At 61.1% G+C, this 21719-nt stretch overlaps 3 protein-coding genes across 7 annotated transcripts; 1 reads left to right on the top strand and 2 right to left on the bottom strand.

Annotated features, from left to right (window-relative positions):
* Positions 1-71: 71 nt before the first annotated feature.
* On the bottom strand, positions 72-4019 carry MFSD5 (major facilitator superfamily domain containing 5). 2 transcript variants are annotated; one of them, XM_058861305.1, is made up of 2 exons: positions 3437-3522; positions 72-2799 (listed from the first exon to the last, which is right to left on the bottom strand). In XM_058861305.1, exon 2 carries the CDS (start codon positions 2773-2775, stop codon positions 1459-1461), a length of 1317 nt encoding a protein of 438 aa, XP_058717288.1. In that variant the 5' UTR covers positions 2776-2799; positions 3437-3522; the 3' UTR covers positions 72-1458. The 2 variants fall into 2 exon arrangements, with proteins under 2 accessions (XP_058717288.1, XP_058717289.1); XM_058861306.1 differs by lacking the exon at positions 3437-3522 and adding an exon at positions 3959-4019 and having other exon boundaries at positions 73-2799.
* Positions 4020-6779: 2760 nt separating this feature from the next.
* RARG (retinoic acid receptor gamma) lies at positions 6780-14666 on the top strand. The gene is made up of 8 exons (XM_058861315.1): positions 6780-6999; positions 9410-9555; positions 10087-10228; positions 10579-10733; positions 11526-11702; positions 12194-12398; positions 12683-12841; positions 13474-14666. The coding sequence occupies exons 1-8, from the start codon at positions 6876-6878 to the stop codon at positions 13647-13649; spliced, it is 1284 nt and encodes a 427-aa protein (XP_058717298.1). The 5' UTR covers positions 6780-6875; the 3' UTR covers positions 13650-14666.
* Positions 14667-15170: 504 nt separating this feature from the next.
* On the bottom strand, positions 15171-21681 carry ZNF740 (zinc finger protein 740). 4 transcript variants are annotated; one of them, XM_058861217.1, is made up of 8 exons: positions 20691-20765; positions 19798-19991; positions 18221-18352; positions 17154-17240; positions 16988-17047; positions 16729-16843; positions 16515-16633; positions 15171-16422 (listed from the first exon to the last, which is right to left on the bottom strand). In XM_058861217.1, exons 2-8 carry the CDS (start codon positions 19813-19815, stop codon positions 16330-16332), a joined length of 624 nt encoding a protein of 207 aa, XP_058717200.1. In that variant the 5' UTR covers positions 19816-19991; positions 20691-20765; the 3' UTR covers positions 15171-16329. The 4 variants fall into 4 exon arrangements, with proteins under 4 accessions (XP_058717200.1, XP_058717202.1, XP_058717199.1 ...); XM_058861216.1 differs by lacking the exon at positions 20691-20765 and adding an exon at positions 21560-21675 and having other exon boundaries at positions 15173-16422; XM_058861218.1 differs by lacking the exon at positions 20691-20765 and adding an exon at positions 21560-21681 and having other exon boundaries at positions 15175-16422; positions 19684-19991.
* Positions 21682-21719: the final 38 nt, after the last annotated feature.

Genomic DNA, 21719 nt, shown 5'->3' with positions numbered 1-21719 from the left:
GAAAATAGGGGGAATGGGGGGCTTCTGGGAGGACTGGGGGGAATTGGAGGATACTGGAGGCACTGAGGGGGCTTAGATTGGGGTCAAACCAGCACGAGGGTCACACTGGGGACATGGATGGATTAGGAGTCACTGGTTTGAACTGGGGGCACCCCCAGTTTCAGAGGGTTTCAGTGTCCCCCAGACCCAGGTTTGGGGGTTGGGGGGCTGGGGGACGACTTCACAAACACCTCTATTGGGTGGGTTTATTAGAAATTAAGTAATTAATACACACATCCCTCCCCCCATGACACCACACGGGGTCAGTCACAGGCCACACCTGTCCCCCCTGCTGCACTTTGGGGGAGGTGGCACTGTGACCTCTTACAGCCTGGGTGTCACCTGGGGGTGTCACCTTGTTATGGGGGTGACACCGTGATCTGTCACAGCTCAGTGTCACCTTGCGGTGTCCCCATGTTGTCACCCAGAGTTCATTGTGGGGGTGACAATAGGTCACCATTGGGGTGTCCCAGTGTCACTGTCACCTACACTTCATTATCGGGGTGACACTGTGACCTGTCACAGCTTAATGTCACCAGTGGGGTGCCGCAGTGTCTTGTCACCCAAAGTCCATTGTGGAGTGACACCATGACCCATCGCAGTTCAGTGGCCTAAAGAGGCGTCCCAGTCACCCACAGTCCACTATGGGGGTGACACTGTGACCCACCACAGCTCAGTGTCCCCACTGGCTGTCTCAGTTTGTGTCACTCACAGCTCAGCATGGGGGTGACACTGTGACCCCATCACTGCCTGGTGACCCTATGGGCTCTTCCCATGTCCCTGACCCTGTCACACCCTGGTGTTCCTGTTGAGCTATCCCAGTATTCCTGTCCCAGCCAGGTATTACTGTCCTTGTCCCTGTCAAATCCCAGTGTTCCATCAAGCTGTCCCTGTGTCCCTATACAGCTGTCTTGGTGCTTCTGCCACTGTCACATCCCAGTGTCTCTGTCCTTGTCGCATTCTGGTCTCCCTGTCACACCTTGGTGTCCTCACTGAGCTGTCCTGGTGTCCCTGTGCCACCCCAGCATCCCCATTCCTACCACACCCCAGTGTCCCCATCAAGCTGTCCTGGTATCCCAGTCACATCCTGGTGTCCCTGTTCCTATCACACCCCAACATCCCCATTACACCCCTATGTTCCTGTCAAGCTGTCCCAGTCACACCCCGGTGTCCTCATTGAGCTGTCCCAGTGTCCATGTCCCCATCACCCCCAGTGTTCCTGTCACATCCTCAAACTGTCCCAGTGTCCCAGTGTCCCCATCACCCCCAGTGTTCCTGTCACATCCTCAAACTGTCCCAGTGTCCCAGTGTCCCAGTGTCCCCATCACCCCCAGTGTTCTTGTCACATCCTCAAACTGTCCCAGTGTCCCCATCACATCCCAGCTGAGCTGTCCCAGTGTCCCTGTCCTAGTGTCCTCATCACTCCCCAGTGTCCCCCTCAAGCAGCCCCTCGTCCCCTACCTTCAGCCCCTCATCCCCACGGGTGGTGCCCAGGACCCCCCCAGCTGCCCCCAGTGCCACCAGTGCCGCTAGGGCCGCGGCCCCAAACACCCCCCGTGTCCCCATGGGGTCCCCAGGCAGTGCTGGCAGCACCAGTGACACCCCCAGGCCAAGGGGCATCCGCAGCCACCGTGCTCCTCCTGCCGCATCCCCTCCCCGCTCCATCCGGCGCCGCAGGAATGCCATGGCTGGGAAGTAAATCCCACAGGAGAGCTGGAGCACAAGCACGGCAAGGAAGTCACAGGGGGGGTACAGTGGCAGTGCCAGGACCAGAAGAGCCAGCCCCAGGAGTAGAACAGAGCTGGGCAGGAGCTGCAGCGGCTGCAGCCGGAGCCTCCCAGTGACTCCGCGCCGGAACAGGGCTGAGCCCACAGCACTGGCAGCCATGAATCCCGAGAAGGCAATTCCCAGTGGGATCCCATGCGGCTCCAGGACAGGTGTCCAAAGGAAGGCAAAGATGAGGAGGATGCTCTCCACGAGGGCCTGGACCAGCCCCAGGAGCAGCACCCGTGGGTCAGATAGGAGGCCCCGAAGGCCTTCTCCACAGGCCTTACCGCAGGGCCGGCTCTTCCCATAGTTCTCATCCCAGTTTTTCCCAGCAAAGATCCCTGAGAGCGCCAGGAAGGGCACAGCCACCAGGAATGGGGCCACAGGGCCCAGCGCCAGCCCCTCAGCCACCAGCTCGGCTACCAGGCCAGCTGCCATGGCCAGGCCACTGTTCCAGAGGGCCACGCGGGAGAAGGTGTTGGGAATCCACTCGGCTGGGAAGTCATGGCGCTCCAGGTGCTCATGGATGTACCACGACTCAAAGGCAGAGAAGAGCAGAGAGGTGCCGAGCCCCGCCAGGACCCGGCCAGCTGCCAGTGCCAGGAAATCCCGGGAGAGCTGCAGCAGGCACGACACGGAGCACAGCCCCAAGGACAACACACAGGACTTTTTCCGGCCAAGCCGATCCACAAAAACTCCAGAGACAAGGCCAAAGGTGACGTTGGAGGCAAAGCCGCAGGAGTAGAGCGCAGCGATCTGGCTGCGCAGGAAGCCTCGGCTATGCAGCAGCTGGAACAGCAGTGGGCCCTGCAGCCAGTCCGCAGCCAGCGCCGGGAGATATCCCAGCAGGAATTCCCGCTGGAAGCGGCAGAATGCAGGGTTGGAGGGTGAGGGGCGGCGTGGGGGTGGCTCCAGAGCCAGGAAGGTAAGCAGGAGGAGGGCAAGGGCAGAGCAAGGAAGCAGAAACATGGTGGGGAGGGGGCTCAGAAGGGCCTGGGGAAGGAAAAAGGAGGATCCATGGAGGGTTATAAGGACCCCCAGCCCCTAAAACAAACCATGGTAAGTATTATGGACCCCCAGCACCACAGATACACCACACAATCCCCCACAACTCCTCCATAGTCCACACCACCCCTCCCAAGCCCACACAGACACCACCCAGCCCCACAGAACCCCCATGGACCCCAAAACCCCACCAGTTCCCCACAACCTGCCAGAGACCCCCATAGAGGGACCAAGAGGACCCACATGCAACGCTCCAGATCCTCCACAGGCCTCACACAGGATCTCCACAGACTTCCCATGGGACCCTCATAGAGCCCCCGCAGCCCCCATAGTACCCTCGCCCCCGCAGATCCTCTTTAAGCCCCCCATATACCACCTACAGCCCCACACAGCCCCCCTCCACTCCTCATAGCCTTCCCCGACCCCAGAGTTGGCCCGTAGGACGCCCCAGACACGTCTCAGACTCTCCAAAGCCCTTCCACCCCTTCCGGCAACTCCCGGCCCCCTCAGGGACCCCGTACCCCCGGCCCCCTCAGGGACCCCGTACCCCCGGCCCCCTCAGGGACCCCGTACCCCCGGCCCCCTCAGGGACCCCGTACCCCCGGCCCCCTCAGGGACTCCGTACCCCCGGTCCCCAGCGGCGTCGCAGATGCCCCACGGCGCCTCCGCGGAGCCACTTCCGCTTCCTGTCCCCATGGACGCCGCCATCTTGGCGCGTGTCACGTGACACAGAGCAGCACACCCCCCCCCCCCGCCCCCCGCCCCCACACACGGACCCCTCCCCACAGGTGTCCAAAGAGAGCCCCGGGGGCGCCGCGGGGAGTTCCGGAGACACCCTGCCACAGGCATCCCCCAGACAAGCCACGGAGGATTATGGGAGACCCCCAAGTACCCTCCAGAGTACCCCCCCACGGGGGGTTTTCGGCATCCCCACCCCAAAGGAACGCCCCCAGACACACCATGGGGCATTTGTGGGGACCCCCGCCCTCAGAGGCCTCGTGCAAAGACCCTCGAGAAAATCCCCCCGCGCAAAATCCCCCTGGTGACCCACCCTTCCAGTACCCCCACTGTGAAACCTCCCTTTCCGTGACTCAGTTTCTGCAGGCTCGTTAAAGAGGGGGGGTCCCCCTCATCGCCCCTCACTCACCACTGCCTCCGGGGGTTCCTGGTGGGGCGCGGAGATGGCCGGACCCCCCTCACTTGATGCTCAGGCGGGGCCGGGGGGGGGCGCGGCGCGGGGGGGGACAGCATCGAGAGGGGGGGCGGCACTGGGGACACGGGCGGGGGTGACACAGGGGGGAACAGGACGGGGGGTGGCACTGGGGGCAGGCGGGGGGGACGCAAAATGGGGAGCAGCAGGGGGGGCGACAGGATGGGGGGTAATATTGGGGGCAGCAGGGAGGGGGGTGTGAGGGCGGGGGGGGACACTGGGGGCAGTAGGGCAGGGGGTAGCACTGGGAAAACGGAGGTGGGGGGTGACACTGGGGACAGGGGACTGGGGAGCACCAGGCGGGACGGCAGAGGGGGTGACAGGGCAGGGGGCAGCAGGGGGGGGCGCAGCAGGGCGGGGGGCAGAGGGGCGGGTGGCACTGGGGGCAGCAGGGGGGGAGTAAGCAGAAGGGGCAGGGAGGCGAGCAGAAGGCGGGGGTGCAGCACGGGGGGAGGTGACATGGGGGGTGACAGCGCGGGGAGGTTCCCCCGCGCCGACGGGGCCGGGGTCGCGGCCAGCCCAGCCCCATGGCCGAGCCGCCCTCCCCGCACCCCACGGTCACCCCCGCCCCCTCCCGGGGATTTACCGGTCAAAGCGGCTGAACGGGTGGAGCGGGGGGGGGGACACGTGGCGGCACCCGTGGGTGAGGGACATGGAGACATGAGGACACAGGGGACATGGGGTCACCGGGGACGTGGGAAACATGGAGTGTGGGGGGACACAGAGGACGTGGGGAGGAATACAGAACGGGGAATGAGGGGGATGCAATGGGGCGGGAGGCACGGGAGAGCACGGGGGACACGGTGGGGCCACAGGGGACATAGTGGGGCATGGGGGACACGGGAGACATGGAGCGGACATGGAGGAAATTGGGAACGGGGGACATGAGGAGCACAGGTGGGAGGGATGCAAGGACACAGGGACATGGGAGGGCATAGGGGATGCTAGGGACATGGAGAACATAGGGAATATGGGGATGTGTGGTGACATGGGGGATATTTGGGACAGGGGACACAGGGGACATAGGGGTGCACAGGGGACATAGGGAACACGACTGGGGACACGGGATTATGGGGACGTGGGGGACAGGGGACACCGGGGGGACACGGCTGGAGGGGGGATGGGGACATGGGGCAGCATAAGGAACATGGGGGACATTGGGGTCATGGGGTTATGGAGGTCACTGGGGACACAAAAGACATGGTGTGAACTGAGTGTGCAAATGGGGAGACATGATTGGGATGGACCCGGGGTTATGGGGACTTGGGGGGCAGAGGGATTACGGGGGGATGCTAGCTGGCGGGACATAGGTTGGAGACTTGCGGGACACGGGGGAACGTGGTGGGGACGCGATTTGGGCTCACAGGGAATTATGAGGATATAGGGGCTGTGAGGAGACATGGGGGGGACACAGGGATCGGGGCAGACACACAGCCGGGTCCCAGCGTGGCGGGAGAGGGGCCAGGGCCGTACAAAGGGGCCATTGAGCCGCAGTGGGGGAGGGGCGGGGAGAGGAATTTCCACCCAAACTTTTTCCATTAGCCCATTCCCGCCTCCCCCACTCCAACCCCTCCTTTCGGGAAACTGCAGCACGGCGGAGGGGGGGCCGTTTACACGAGTGTCAGGGCATGGGGATGCGTGCGTGTGTGTTTGATATGCAGGGACACACCCCGCACACTTGTCCCTGTGCCCAGACATGTGTGTGCACGCTGGAGGCTGTGTAAGGGTGTGTGACACATGCAGTGACACGTGAACACCCCGTGTTAAAGTGTGTGACTTGTGCAATGATCCCGTGTACAGGTGTGTTACTCATGCAGATCCCCAGGAATGCAGTCGGGCAGGTGGTGCTAGCACAGCCCTCGCACACTCGGAGACGTCCAGGGACACCCAGACACGGCTGCACACACTCACACACACACACCTATGCACACCTGGATATGCTCACACACACCTGGACACACCTAGACATGCCGACACACAGCTGTGCACAATGACACACTGAAGGAAGTGAAAAGGGGATTGAAAGGGACTGGGAAGGACTGGGGAGATGACGTGGGGGACTGGGAGAACTGGTAGGACTGGGAAGGATTGAGGGGTGACAAGGAGACTGGAAAGGGCTGGGGAGGTGATGGGGAACGGGACAGGACTGGAAGAACTGGGAGGACTGGGGAGACGGGTGGTGACATGAGGACTGGGACTGCACTGGGTGGAATACGGAAGAGGGTGACGCGGGGACTTGGGAGGACTGACATGAGGACTGGGAGGGGCTGGTGGTCCCCCAGGGAGGAGGGACACACGGAGGGGACACACAGGTCTGATACAGTGTGACACATTTGACACGTGTGTACACGGCACCGCGTGTCCGCGCCCCCAGGCCCCGCCCACTCTCTCAATCCCCGCCCAGTCACCGTTAAGCCCCGCCCATGAATCCCGCCCCTCGCTCGGACCACGCCCCTTTCAAATTTAGTCCAGCCCTTCAAACCCTGCCCCGTGCCCGGCCCGAGGCCAAGCTCCGTTCGTACTAAGCCCAGCCACGCAAGGCCCCGCCTCTTCCGAGCCCCGCCCTCTCCGCCGGGCCAGCTCTCACTGTAGCCCCGCCCATCCAAGCCCCGCCCCTTTTCCCCTCCCCGTTCGCCTCCTCCCACCCAAGCTCCCACCCCTCGACCAGGCCGCGTCCCGTTCCCGCCTCTTCGGCCTCAGCGTGCCCATGCCCCGCCCCCGGGCAGGCCCCGCCCCCCACCGGCCCCGCCCCCGCAGCCGCACCCTCCGGGGCCGCTCGGGGCCGATCGCGACCGGGGCCAACCGCGGCGAGGCCGAGGGGGTCCGGGCGGGTGGGGGGGGGGCCGGGGCCGCCATGTTCGGCTGTGTGGAGGCGGCGGCGGCGGCGCCTCGGCGGCTGCACGACGTGACGAACCGCGGGGGCTGCGCTCTACGCAGGGTCCCGGTGCCCGCCGGCTGCGGCGGCCCCGCCCGCAGAGGTACCGGGGGGGGGAGATGAGGGGGTTCGGGAGCGCCCGAGGGGTCCGAGTGTTCGCGAGTGGGTGTGGGGGTGAGAGGGGGTGGGGAAGCGCGTTCAGGTGTGAACTGAGTGTGCAAATGGGTGTGAGTGCGAGTGTGCGGTGGGTGCGTGAGGGGTGTTCGTGTCGCGAGTGGGTGCGAGGGGTGGCAGGAAGCCCCTCTGGGTGTTCAAATGAGTGTGCAAGTGAGTGTGAGCGTGCGGGGGTTGTGGCAGCGCGGGGGGAACCGCACGAGAGGGCCGGGCGCGCGTCTACGAGTGGGTGTGGGGAGTGCGTGGGGGGGTCGGGGCCATGGGGAGGGGTCTCCGAGAATGAACCCGAGTGCGCAAATGAGTGTAAGGGAGAGTGGCAGTGGCAGTGGGTGGGCCGGTCGGTGCGGGCGTGGGGGCGGCTCCGTGTCGGCGAGTGGGTGCGTGGGTGTGCCAGGAGCTGGGGTGGAGAGCGTGTCCGAGTGTGTAAACGCCCGTGACAGGAGGGTGACGGTGATCCGGGGGGCCGGGGGTGACCTCGGGGGTGACGCGGGGGGTGGGGAGAGTGACGCGCGTGGGTGCTGGACCGACCTGAGCGTGTATGGGAATGACGCGAGGGGATGTCCGGGGGACGTGTGCGCGGTGGGGGGGCCATGTGTAAGGGGGCGACGTCCCCAAATTCTCCTCGGGAGGGTCCTGGATTGTGGGGGGCCGGTTTTGCGAGGGGGGCAGGGTCCCAGACCCATTTTGCGGGGGACCCAGGGACGTGGGGACCGCACTGGGCCGACCGTGAACACTTTTGGGGGGATCAAGCGACCTGGACCCTGTTTTGGGGAGAGGTCGCGGTGTCCCGTGGCACTTTGAGGGGGCAGAAATAGGGACCCGTTTTTTGGGAGTCAGTGACACAGGGGCACAGGGACGTGGACCACACAGGAGCCCTTTTGGGGGGCTCGGGGGCCCCGAACCTTGTTTTTTTGGGGGGGACGCAGACTCCTTTGTGGGGGTAGAAAGAGGCACCCGGTTTTGGGGAGGGGCACGAGGCGTGTCCTGGGGATTCCACAGTGCAAATCTAGGTACAAACAGGATGAGAGTGGAGAGAATCCACCTAAATCCTCCCCTTTCCCCTATGGCCGTGGTTCGTTGCCCCCTCCCGTGTCCTCCCCCCTCCCAGTTCCTCGGCCCAACTGGTTCCAGTCGGGGCCGCGCCCGCCCCCCCCCCGCGCTGCCAATGTGGCACTTTAACCCCTGCGGGGCTGCCCCAAAACCGCCCGAAGCCCCCTTGGAGCGGGGTGGGGAGAGCCCCTTTTCTGCAGGGCGGTGGGGGGGTCATCCCCCGGGTTTTGGAGGGGGAACCGCCGTGCCCCCCCCCCCCCGCCCCCCCCAAATTCCGCCCTGGGCGAAGGAGCTTTCCCGCCGCCCTCCCCCAATTTAAGGCCCGAGGGGGCACCGCGGGCACAAAACATTGCGGGGGCCCACAGCGTCGTGGCTCCCCCCGGATAGTTTTGGGGTGCTTTGTTTTGGGGGTTTATGCTTTAATTTGGGTTCATCCCCCTTAAAAAATCAAACCTTAAGAGAAAACACGCACAGTGGGGTTCCCCAAATGTGCCCGCACCCCCCAAATGAAACCCCCCTCAGCCCCAACCCTCCGCGGGGAATCGCCAGGATTGATGGGGGAGTCACAACCAGCCCTCCCCAAACCTGGGGTATGGACGGGTGGGTCCCTGTGCCGAGGGGCGGAGTGTGGTCCCCAATTTCGGCTCCGTTTTTAGGGTGGGGAGTCTCTCCCGCTCCTCCGGGTTATTTTGGGGTGCCCGTGGCACGCGCTGGGCGGAGTCCCCCTTGCTGCCCCTCTCCCCCGCGGTTACAAACGCGCTGCTCGAGGCAGGAATTTCCTCGATTTTAGCAATTTTGGTTGTTTTTTTTTTTTAGCAAAACACACAAAATCCACCCCCAAAAAAAAATCTGAAACCAGCTGCCCCTCCCCCGGTGCCGCCCGGACTGCGTACGGGAGGGGCTCCTCCCTCCCCCGCGTGTTACCCCCCGGCACTGCGCAGGGGGGGATTTAAGGGGACTAGGGACTCTCCTTCTCCATAATTTTGGGTTTTGGGGAAGCTGGGGACATCCCCACCCCAGGTTTTCGGATTTGGGTAGGGGTCAGAGGGGAGGGGGGGGGCACACTAATAAGTTCTCCTCCCCCCATGGTGGCACCCCTGGATTCCAGCCCCCGATTTTGGACGTTTGCAATGCAGGTTTTAGGGCCGTGGAGGTGACAGTGAAACCCCCCTAATCACATTCCTCCCTCCCCCACCCCCACTTTTGTTTCTCCCAGACCTGACAGGTCTGGGGTCCCTTTGGAGAGGGGTTGAGAGGGACTGTTTAACTCCTGCCTTTTTCCTCCCCAGCCCTGGAGCCCTCCTCTGGGCAAGTTTTGGGGGACACGGCCCCCCCCTCACCACTGCCTCCCCCCCGTGTGCACAAGCCTTGCTTTGTGTGCAGCGATCGCAGCTCTGGGTACCACTACGGAGTGAGCTCCTGCGAGGGCTGCAAGGTGTGTGGGGGCCAGGGGCTCAGTGAGGCAGGGGGACGCCCCTGAGACAGTGGAAACCCTGGTGGGGGGGGAACAGTGGGGACCCTGTGATGGAAGCGGAGGAGAGTGAGGGAAGTGGGGACCCAGCACTTGGAGGAGGCCCTGGAGGGTCCCGGGGACACTGGGGATCTGCCCCAAGAAAAGGTGAACCCCCAGGCAGTGGGGACCTAATCAAGGAATAGGGACCCCTTGGGGGAGTGGGATTTCTCCAAGCACTGGGGAGATGTAATGGGGGTACTTGGGGATATCACAGACCCTGTGGGATGAGTGGGACCACCCCTGGGGGATGGGGACCCCTTCCCAGGCACTGGGGACCTCTCAGGGACAATGGGAGCCCCCCAAGCCCTGTGCCCCACCTTAGGATACTGGGGAGCCACTGGGGAACTCCACCTAACTCCATCCTGCCTTACTGGGATCCCTGGGGATGTGATACTGGTGCCCCCCATTTGGGGATGCCCTGGCCCCCTCTGACACCCCGTTTTCCCACTCCAGGGTTTTTTCAGGCGGAGCATCCAGAAGAACATGGTGTACACGTGTCACCGGGAGCGGAACTGCCAGATTGACAAGGTCACCCGGAACCGGTGCCAGTTCTGCCGCCTCCAGAAGTGCTTCCAGGTCGGAATGTCCAAGGAAGGTGCGAGGGGGTCTGGGCTGGGGTTCCCCGAAGTTGGGGAGTCCCCCAAAGCATCACTGAGGGGCTCTGGTGGTGTCTCAGTGGACCTGGGGATGTTCCTGGGAGGGGTTTGGGGCTGTGAAGGGGACTGCTGGGTGTGAGGGTTCCCCCTTCTTGGTCCTGCAGGGGAGTCCCCTAAAACTGAGGTCCCCTCAAAGCTTCACTCAGGGGTCTCAGGGTCCTGGGGATGCTCAGGGTGGGGATGTTCCTGTCCCTTGGGGAGGTTTTTGGGAGAGGGGGGAGGAAACCCCACCTGGGAGGGATCTAAGGGGCTCTACCAATGCCTCTGACCCCCAAATCCCACCCCCCAGCTGTGCAGAATGACCGGAACAAGAGGAAGAAGGAGATGAAGGAGGATTTGGGGGGGGATGAGCTGAGCCCTGAGCTGGCTGAGCTGGTGCGGAGGGTCAGCAGAGCCCACCAGGAGACCTTCCCCTCTCTGGGCCAGCTGGGCAAGTACACCACGGTGAGCAGGGCTGGGGGTCTGGGGGGACTGAGGGGAGACCCCAACCCTCTTTCCAACTCTCGGATCTGGGCAGGGTCACTGCTCTGTCCTGATCCCCCCCAAACATGAGCGCTGGGGACAGCTGGGGCTGCGGGAGAGTGGGGCACCGGGTTTCTGTCCCCAGGTGGTCTTGGGGGGGTCCCTTTGGGGGGGACCCCAACCTTCAGACCTATAGTTGGGTCCCTGTTCCCTCCTGACTCCTTCAAAACACGAGTGCTGAGCACTGGGTGGGCTGGGGGACAAGTTCAGGGGGAGGGGTGCACTGCGACTGAGCACTGGGGTTATGGGGGGTATTTGGGGGGTTACTGATGGGAGTGATGCTGACCCTGGAGCCCAGAGCAGGGTCTCTGCACTCCCTGACCCCCAAAAACTCAAGTGCTGAGTAAGGGGACAGCTGGACCTGGGGCTGGCATTGAGTCCAGGGCCTGGGGATCACTGAAGAGGGGTTCCCAGCAGGTCCTGAACCCCCATAACTGAGCCTGTGTCCCCCATAAAATGAGCACTGACCACATGGCAGCTGGACTTGTGGGCTACTGAGACCAGGGTCTCACAGTGTACCAGTGGTCTCAGGGAGTCCCAGTACACCTTGAACCCCTGTAACTGAGCCCATGCCCTCCAAAACTCTAGCACTGACCACTGGCTGCAGCTGAACCTGGGGCTGTGGGACAAGTTCAGGGTGGTGAGGTTGCAGGAGGTCCCAGGGGCTCCTGAACAATCCCCGTAACAGAGCTGGGGCCACCTCTGTGCTCCCAGAACTCAAGCGCTGACCACCGGGTACAGCTGGACCTGGGGCTGTGGGACAAGTTCAGCGAATTGGCCACCAAGTGCATCATCAAGATCGTGGAGTTTGCGAAGCGGCTCCCGGGCTTCACAGGGCTCAGCATGGCTGACCAGATCACTCTGCTCAAGGCTGCCTGCCTTGACATCCTGGTGAGGGCTGGGCATCTCCAGGGGTTGGGTGAGCTCCTCAGGATGTTTGGGGGCTCCTCAGGGGGGTTGGGGCCTCCTTGAAGGGGCTTGGGGTGGCCCATGGTGGTTCTGACCTCACCACCCCACAGACCGATGTCCTGGAGAGGGGCTGGGAGGTCTCCTGGGATGGCCTGTGTGGGTTTCGGGACTGCTTGGTGGGAAAATTTGGGGCCCATAAGATGCTTTTGGACTATATTGGGGCGTCCCTGACCCCAGCCTCCCCCCGGTGCTGTGTCTGTCCTGTGGCAGAGCTGGAACAGGACATGATAGTCCTCCAGGATGGGCAGATCCTGGGTGGATTTTGGGATCCTTGCCCTGCAGATGCTGTGGATCTGCACTGGCTGCATTCCAGAGCAGGACACAGTGATGGGATGGGCTAACTCTGGGTGGATTTTTGGTGCCCCGGGATGTATTCTGGTGCCCCTTGGTGATTCTGGGTCCCTGCCCTGCAGATGCTGCGGATCTGCACCCGCTACACACCAGAGCAGGACACGATGACGTTCTCGGATGGGCTGACACTGACCCGGACCCAGATGCACAACGCGGGATTTGGGCCACTCACTGACCTTGTGTTTGCCTTCGCGGGGCAGCTTCTGCCGCTGCAGCTCGATGACACCGAGACTGGGCTGCTCAGTGCCATCTGCCTCATCTGTGGGGGTGGGGACATGCGGGACATCAGAGGGACGTGCGGGGCATGGGGACATGGGACAGGGCTGCTCAGTGTCATCTGCCTCATCTGTGGGGGAGGATATGGGGGCCATCAGGGGGACATGGGACATATCAGGGTTATGGGGGGCAAGGGACAGAGTTGTGGCCACTTAGCTGCAGAGGTGGGGACACGAGGTGATAGCAGGGGGACATGGGGATTTCTAGGGCAGAAGATGGGCATGTGGAGACACGGGGACTGTGTCTATCCAGGTGATCTCTCCCTCTCTTCCCAGACCGGATGGAGCTGGAGCAGCCCCGGCATGTGGAGCGGCTGCAGGAGCCACTGCTCGAGGCTCTCCGGGTCTATGCCCGGCGCCGGCGCCCACGGCAGCCACAGCGTTTTCCCCGGATGCTGCTCAAAATCACTGACCTGCGTGGCATCAGCACCAAGGGTGAGGAACCCCCAGATCCCTGGGAACCCTCCAAACCACAGCAATCCCACCAGGACCCCAGAAGCCCCCAAACCCCCCTAGCCACAGTGATCTTCCCGAATGCTGTTCAAAGTCACCACCAAAGAGGGTGAACCCCAAACTCTCCCAGGACACCTCAAGCCTCCAGGACACCCCCAAACCTGCCCCTGGCACCAGGAGAGTTGAAACTCTCAGGGTGGGACAGTTGAAGGTTCTGGGGGTGTTTCAAAGTTTTGATGGGGGGTGGGTTGAAGCTCATTTTGGTTGTGTTCAAGGTTATCTGGGGAGGTTCAAGGTTTTGAAAGCACCGAAGCTTTTGCAGGGTTTTGAAAGTTGGGGACTGTTGGAACTTGGGAAGGCATTGAAGCTCGTTTTTGTGTGGGATTCAAGGCCTCTTGGGGAGGTGTCAAGGTTTTGGAGTGATTGAAGTTCATTTTGGGGGAGTTCAAGGTCTTGGAGAGGTCCAGGGTTTTGGGGGTTCAGGGTTTTGGGGGGTGTTGGAATTTGAGGGGGTGTTGAAGCTTTTTTTGGAGGGGGGGTCCAGCTCTCAGGAGGGGCTTAGGGCCCTGAGGGGGGCCTGAGTTCAGGGGGTGTTGACATTTTGGCTCCCCCAGGGGCAGAGCGTGCCATCACCCTGCGCACAGAGATCCCAGGGCCGATGCCCCCCCTGATCCGGGAGATGCTGGAGAACCCCGAAATCTTCACTGAGGTGGGGGGGGATGGCGTCCCCCCACCCCCAGACCCCCCTGCCGCCCAGGACAGTCCCCCTGGCCCCCCTAAATCCCCATAGCCCCCCCCCCCCCCCCCCAGCTCAGGGGGGATCTCGAATGCCCCTCCCCAATGGGGTGGAACATTCAGAGCTGCCTTCCAGGGCACCCCCTTTTGCTCTGAGGAGGGAGAACTCCCCAGAGTGCCCCCCCCCGAATTTGGGGAAAGGGGACAGAGACTGACAGAACAAAGCTATTGCCTTAAACTGAGGGGGTCTGGGGGCACCCCCCCAAACCTCAGCTTCACGCCAAAGCCCCCTCAGACTCTGCTGCCACCCCCCCTTGTACTGGGAAGGACATGAGGGGAGTTTGGGGGCCCAGCCCCTACTCCCCAGATTAATGCCTGACACTCCTGGGGTGCCCCTCCCATGGTTTTATTTGACACAGGGTGGATTTGGGGTGGGGGACACCCCCATTCCCCTGTGGGACATGCTAGCCCCCCCAGCCTGGGGGGACCCCGTTTATATGGGGGGGGGCCTGTTCATGGGTTTTACTTTTTGATGCTGTTGGGGTGGGGAGGGATACCCCAAAATTGCCCTCGCCCAGTGCCCCTCCCCAAACACTACAGAGACCAAAGATGGGGGACACAGTTGCCCCCACAACCCCCCCCCCATTTCAGGGTGGGGGCTCAAGCCATAGGGTGACCCTAAAATCCTGGGGTTCTACCCAGACCCAACTGCCCTCCCTAATCTGTTACCCCCAGCTTGGCTGGATGATGAGGTCTGGCCTTACTGGCTCTCCCTACAACTGCTCCCCCTACATTGTCCTCCCTGAATTTGGGGGTGCAGAGCCCTCAGGGGGAGCCTGTTACACTAGACAGAGGGGTATCCCCCCTGGGGCTGCACTTTCACCCCTATTTATTCCTCTGCGTTTACATCGGGGTCCCCACTGAAAGGGGGCCCTCCCCGCTGCTGCTCCCCTGCTAACTCCCCCCTTCCTGGGGGGCCCCCCTGCCATGTTTACAGCCCACCCACCTCCTCCCATCCTGGGGAGAGGACACGGGACTTTTCTATTTTTGCAAAATAAAGTTATGGAAATTTTGGGCAGGTCGTGAATTTGGAAGGGGGCTGTAGAAGGGACTTGGGGGGAAGAGGGGAACCCTGGGATTCCCCCCGAAGCGAGGGGGCACCTCTGGGGTACGTGGGGGGTACTTGGGGACCCCCAACTTAGGGACCCCTCCAGGGATAAGGGGGGTACTTGGGGACCCTGCCCAAATTGAGGGTATCCCCCCAGCAATAAAGGGGGGGGGGGCACCTCTGGGCCCCTCCCCAGTTTAAAAGCCCCCATATTCCCAATGTAAGCCTTCCCACTTTGGTGTGAGTGGGTTCTGGGGTCCTCTCTCACTCCCCCAAAGGACCCAAATTTGTGGTTAAAAAAAGCAAAAACCCAAATTTTTATTTAAATAAACCCTAAAGGAGGGGGAAGGACACACAGTGGGGGGGGGGGGGAAACACTGGGGGGACACAGTGGAATGGGGGGACACAAAATTTGGGGACCCTTAGAAAAAACTACGATTTAAAAGTGACACCCACCCCCACCCCCCCCCCCCCCAGGGCTACACCCTGGTGCCCCCCCTCCCCTTAGCAAAATAACTGTATTAAACCCTAAATCCCAACACCCCAAAAATGAAGCTGGATGGGGGGTGTGTGTAACAGCACTGGGAGCCCTCACGGGTGGGGGGCCCTGGAGTGCCCCAACCCCCCCCCCCCCCCGCTGAATTTCCCAATCCCCTGCAGCACCCCAGCCCCTGCCAGAGCCCCCAAACTGCCCCCCCTGGGCCCCACAAATTTGGGGAAATAGGCTAAGCAGAGCCAAAGTCCTTCTTGAAGTATCACTGGGGGAGGTCCCAGAAATTTGGGTCCCCCAAAAACTCCCACAGTTTTGAAAGGGGGTTCAGGTCACAAAAATGGGGAGGGCACAAATATCTCTCTTGCCCCTTGGAGCAGTATGTGATGGGGGGAACAGGGACACCCCTCGTGTTTTTTGGGGCTTGTGGCTGCTCCTGCCCCCCCCCCCCCCCCCCCCCCAGCCCCTGATCCAGGCATTTGCCAGGAAACTGGGGGGGCCCTCAAAGTTACCCTTCTGTTGCCCCAGGGTGTAAACCTCCCAGCATGGGGGGACATAGGCAGCACCCCAAAACCACACAGAAGTAGGAGAAACCCCCCCAAAATCTGAAGGAGTTCCAGATGAAATGGGAAGTACCGCTGAGCATCCCACAGGATGCACTGCTCAAAGGGAGCCCCCGAATTCCTTTTTCCTATTTTCCAAAAACAAAAAATGGGGGTGCCCCCCCAAGCTGAAGCACCCCCAACATCTTCAGTTTTCCTCCTTTTCCCAAAGAAGACAGGGATTGATGCTGCTATTCCCAGTGGGACCCTCCTACCTGTGCACAGGTATCCCAGATCCGACGGGACTTTGGGCAGTTTGGGGGTTTCCAGTCCTTCCTAAGAGGGGGAGGGGTGGATTCAGGGGTATAATGATGGTAGGGGGGGGGCACTCGAAGATTCCAAGAGGATTTTTGGGATCATAATCCAAGTTTTTAGGCCGGAGGGCAGGAACGATCCAAGTTTTTCCACACTGGCAGCACTTGGGTTCTTCCCCATCCTTAGAGGGGCTGAGAAATCCAGGTGAGGCAGAGCATGGTGATGTGGGGGGGTGTGGGAGGAAACACCCCCCTCCCACACCCCCTGAACTTCCCGATTTTCACAGCAAGAGCTGGGAGTCGGGAGGGGTCTTGGTCTGGCAGCCTTGGCACATGCGCTTGTGTCGGAGCAGCCGGTCCGTGCGGGAGAAGCTCTGCGAGGACAAGGAGGGGGTCGGTTCTGGGGCTGGTGCTGTGGATCCCAGAGGTGCCCCGTACATTCCCACAGGAATTCTCTCGGGAATACCTGCATGCAGCGCTCGCACTGGTAGGGCTTCTCCCCACTGTGCACCCGCTTGTGCCGCTCCAGGTGGTACTTCTGGATGAAGCGCATGTCGCACATGTCGCACTCGAATGGCTTCTCCCCTGGAATTCCGGGCGGGAATTAGCGCCGGGGAGAGGGGCGGGAATTAGCGCGGGGGGCTGGGGGGAGGGGCTGTTCATTAACGAGGGGTCATTACCAGTGTGGATGAGGATGTGCCGTTTGAGGTGGTAACTGCTCCGGAAAGCGCCAAAACAGTGGTCACAGATGAAATTCTTGAGCTGGAAGGAGCCGTTTTGCTCAATCACCACCATCTGAAATGGGGGGGATTTCGGGGTTCAGAGCCGGGGGGACCCCCAGCAGCCCCCAAATTTCCCCCCCCCCCGGCCGTCCTGCGCCTGCCGGAGTTTGGGAGATTGTCTTCCTCCTCCTCCTCCTCGTGCGGCGCGGCGGCAAACCTGGGATCCTCGGCGGGAGGAGCTCTGCAGTCCCTCGGCGCCGGGAACCCGCTTGCGGCGCTGCCGGGGGGGGCGAGGGGGTGTCAGCGGCCCCCGAGATGGCCCCCTGACCCCCCCCCGACCCCAAAATCGAGGGGGGACCCCCCCGCTGGGGGAGGGAACCTGCCTTTTTCATGGATTTCTTGGGGTTGGAGGCCTCAGGAGCATCGTCGTCCTTGTGGGCACGGGGCTTGTCAGGATCCTGGCGGAGGGACTGGTGGGGGCAGGAATTGGGGTGGGGTTTGGAAAGGGAGGATTGGGGGACAGAAAGTGGGAGGGGCAGGAATTGGGGAAGGGGGATTGGGAAGGGGGGATTATGGGATCAGGAATTGGCAGGGAGAGGTTTGGGAAGGGGAAAGGAATTTGCAGGGCAGATTGGGGGACCAGGAATTGTGAGGGATTGGGAAGGGGGCAGGAATTGGGGAGGAGGGATTGGGAAGGGGGGATTGGGCAAGCAGAAATTGGGGGGGCAGAAATTGGGGGGGGGGGATTGGGGAGGTTAAACAGGAGCAGGAAATTGGAGAGGGGGGTTCAGGATGAGCAGGGAATGGGGAGGTTGGGGGATAATAAGGGGATGGAATTGAAAGGGAAACAATAGAATTAGAACAGGAAAATCCAAGATAGGAAAAGGCCAAATAAAGGAGGAAAAATCCAAATTAAGGAGCAAAAGTCCAATTAAAGACAGGAAAGGGTGAGTGAAAGAAGGAAAATCAAGTAAGGCAAAGAAATGGGAAATGAAAGGACAAAAAACTCAAAGCAGGAAAAGGTCAAATGAGAAGTGAGAAAATCAAACTAAAGCAGGAAAACTAAAGGAGGAAAAAGCCAAATTAAAGCAGGAAAAAGCAAAATTAGAACTGGAAAAGGTAAAAAAAAAATGCAAAAGGATAAATACGGGGAGAAAAAATTGAAATTTGAGGAGGAAGAGGCAAATTACAGGTGGAAAATGCCAAATTTGGGGCAGAATAGCCCAAATTAAAGCAGGGAAAAAACCAGTCCAAAACCCCCAAATAAAAGCAAGAAAAAAAAGAAACTAAAGGTAGTAAAAGGAAATGAAAGCTGGAAACCTCCAAATTAAAAGTTGGAAAAGCCAACTACAGGCATAAACCCCCAAATTAAAGGGTGGAATTCCCCAATTAAAGGTAGGATCACCCAGTGGAAGGTGCCAGATCCCAGCCAGGGGTTCCCACTCCGTACCAGGAGGTCAGGGCTGGAGCCCCGTTCCCGGCTCCCATCCTGTTTCCCGCCGGATTTGGGCATCATCTTCTTGCTGGCGACGGTGGGGACGAGGCAGACGCCCGAGAGCCCCTCGCAGGCCAGGAGACTCGCCTGGAACAGGAAGGGACCCCTGGGATCAGCCCCACAGCCCAGGAATGCTGGGGTGCCCCTTGGAGTGGGGAGTGGGGCAGGACCCCCCTGCTTCTGGGCCCTGATGGGAAATTAGGGATAATCTGGGGAATCTTTGAGATGATCTCGAGGGAGATTTGCGATAATCCTGAGAAAACTTTGGGATGATGTCATGGAAAATTTGGGATGATCCTAGAATAATTCTGGGACGACCCTGAAGTGGAACAGAGGGGGTTGAACCCTCTTCTTTCAGCCCAATGAGGATTTAAGGTCAAATGGGAAAATTCAAGGGAATTGTGCACCAACTTTGGGATAAGCCTATTGAAAAGTGGGATAAACCCAAGGGAAAATGGGAAGACCCCAAAACTGGGAATGGAGGAGGCTGAATCTCCTTTTCTGAGGCCTGTTGGGACCTAACGGTTAATGGGAAATAACCACAATGAGGGGATAATCCCAGGGAAAAAACGGGGAATTATGGGGAAAATTTGGGATCATTCCCCAATAATTTTGGGAAGAACCCCAAAGAAGGAGAGTTTGTGGGGGCTGAACCCCTTATCTGAGGCCTGATGGGACCTAAAGGCTACCAGGGAAATTTGGGGAATGCTGGAGAAAACTGGGATAATCCTGGGGTAACTCTGGGAAGACCCCAAGGTGTGTTTGGGGTTTGAAACCCCTTCTTCCAGCCTAGAAAGGATCTAATGGATAACAGGAAATTTCAAGATAATCCTGGGGAAAATTTGGATTATTTCAGGGAAAACTGTGACAATTCCAGCGGAAAGTGGGAGAATTCAGGAATAACTCTGGAAAAACCCCGAAAGTGGGGAGGGGAAGATGGGGGGAGGTAAAGACACCCCCAAACTGCCTACTAAACTACTGACCCACCTTTCCTGGGACCCTAAAAGCTACCGGGAAAATTTGGGAAATCTTGGGTAAAACTGGGTAATACTGGGAAAAATTTGGGATAATACTGTGAAAATTTTGGGATAATCCTGAGAAGACTGGGAACAACCCCAAGTATGGAGGGGCAGCTTGAACCTCCTTTTTTGAGGCTTGACAGGCCCTCTGGGCTAGGGGGAAAATTCAGGATATTTCTGGGGAAAATCAGGATAATCTTGGGGAAAATGGCAATAATCCCTGAATATCTTCCTGGAGCAGGATGGGGGGATGGGGAGGCACCCCCCACCCTGGTGCAGGGGGAGGGAAGCTCCGGCTCCCTCCCCTCTTCTTTCCCTTTCCCCATTTTTTTGGGGCTGTTGTTCCCCCAAATTCCTGGGCCTGGGGGTGTCAGGATGCAGGGGGTGGGGGCTCATTACCTGAGCCATGCTGTGGGAGCCTTTGGCCTTACTTCTCGCCCAGGTAAAGCTCGTTTGGGGTAAGAAAAGGTGGGATCAGTAAATTTTTATGGATTTTTGGGCGGGCTCCAGTACCCGCCACGGTGCCGCCATTCCTTCTCCTCCTCCTTTCCTCCTCCTCTTCCTCCTCTTCTTCCTCCTCCTGGGGGGGCCACTGGGGCAGGAAGGGGGGGGACACAGGGCAGGGCCCCCCCCCCCCAAAGCCGGGACCCCCCGAGCTGGGCGGGCGCTGGATCTGCAGGGATGGAGCAGAATCCAGGGGGATCCGCCTGAGGGAAAAACAATGGGAAAAGGGAGGGTCAAAGGGGGCCCAAAGGGAAGTATCTCAGAGTGGGGGATAGCGGGGGAACAGATTTCTTATTTGGGGTAATTTGGGGGGGGGTGTCCCAGGACAGGATGACACTGGGGGGGAAATCCCAAGAACAAGGGGTGTCCCTGCGGAACGGGGCGAAAGCGGGTCCCGGGGGTGGGTGACTCCGGGGGGGCGGTCCCAGGGGAGGGGGAGGTGGGGTTGGGGACGATTTTGGGGGATCCCGGCGGACTCTGTTATCGGCGGGGCTTGCGGGGGTCGGGGGGTAACACGGGGGGGTCACCAAAGCGAGGAGTCTCCGAGGGGTCAGACCGGGAGTGACCGGGGAGGGGGAGGGCACAGGGGGCGTCACATCGGGGAGATCTCAGGGAGGGAAGGGGGGAGTTACCAGGGGGTCCCAGCGGCGGTGTCCCGGGGACGGGTCACAACCAGGGAAAGACCTGGGAAGGGTCACACCGGGAGGGGCCACAGCGGGGATCGGGGTCGCCTCTCTCGTTCGACAACTCCTCCCAATCCCTCCCCATCCCCCTCCCACCCCTAGCCCGTTCCCCTCCCCTCATCCCCGGTGGGAACAGCCCCCCGGTGCTGGGCGGGGCCTGGGTCGCCGCGAGGGTGCCGGAGGGTCCCGCGGGGGGTGTCATGGGGGACCGGTCCGTACCTGCCGCAGCCCCTCCGCGCTCCGACCGCCCGAGCCCAGCCCCACCGCCCCCCCGCCGCCGCCGCCGCCACCCGGAACCGGAAACCCCCGCCCCCGCCGCCGCTTCCGGGACCGACGGGCGCCAGGCGGACGTGAAGGCAGGAGTGCGCATGCCCACAGAGGAGGCGGGACGCCGAGCATTGCGCCGCCATCGTGGGTGAGGGCAGTTGCCATGGCAACGGCACGGCCTGGACCCCCTCCGAGAGCCCCCGACCCTCCCCGACCCACCCCCAGGAGAGGAACCCACCCCCTGCATCCCCCCTGACTCACCGAGAGCGGGACTGACTACGGCCCGACCCCACCTCCCGGGAGCGGCAACGATACCGTCCTACCCGACAATCCTCTCCCGGCGCCCCCCTCCGCTGCCCCTACTCGCGACCCACTCTTGGGGACCCCCTACTACAACCCCCCTTTGGGCCCCTCCTCACTCTCATCCCTCCCTTTGGGGTCTCCCCCGCGACTCCTTTTGAGGGCTGCTCTCCTCCTTTTCTCTGTACCCCTTTATTGCCCCCCGGGGCAGGTACTGGCCCTCCTCGTGATGTCTGGGAATTGAGGGGGATACTGGAAATGGAGCGCTGGGACTGGGGGCACACTGGGAATGAAGGGCTCTGGGAGGGAATGGGGACACTGGGGACAAGGGGGACACCAAATAGTGGTGGGGGAGACAGGCTGGGGGGATACACCAGAGATAGGGGTAGATACACTGGGGACAGCAGGGACGATGGGAATACGTTTGGGGACCCTGGGAATCGGTGGGGGTCACACTGGGAATGGGTTGTGGGGACACTGGGAATTGGAGAACATATGGGGTCACCACTCTTCCCTCTTACCATGGATCTGGGGACACAGTCCTGACTCTGCCCCCTGTCCCCAGAACCCTCCGGGCCCCTTCTTGAGTCCTGGACTTTGCTCCTTGTCCCTTGGCGATAAGGCCAGAGGAAAATTCCATTCTGCGGAGGGGAGAGAGAGGAGCTGGGAGAGTCTAACCCT

Source organism: Poecile atricapillus, chromosome 35, assembly GCF_030490865.1.
Source record: "Poecile atricapillus isolate bPoeAtr1 chromosome 35, bPoeAtr1.hap1, whole genome shotgun sequence".
NCBI lineage: Eukaryota > Metazoa > Chordata > Aves > Passeriformes > Paridae > Poecile > Poecile atricapillus.
The sequence above is the reverse complement of the archived record's forward strand: the minus strand, read 5'-3'. Positions and strand labels throughout refer to the sequence as shown.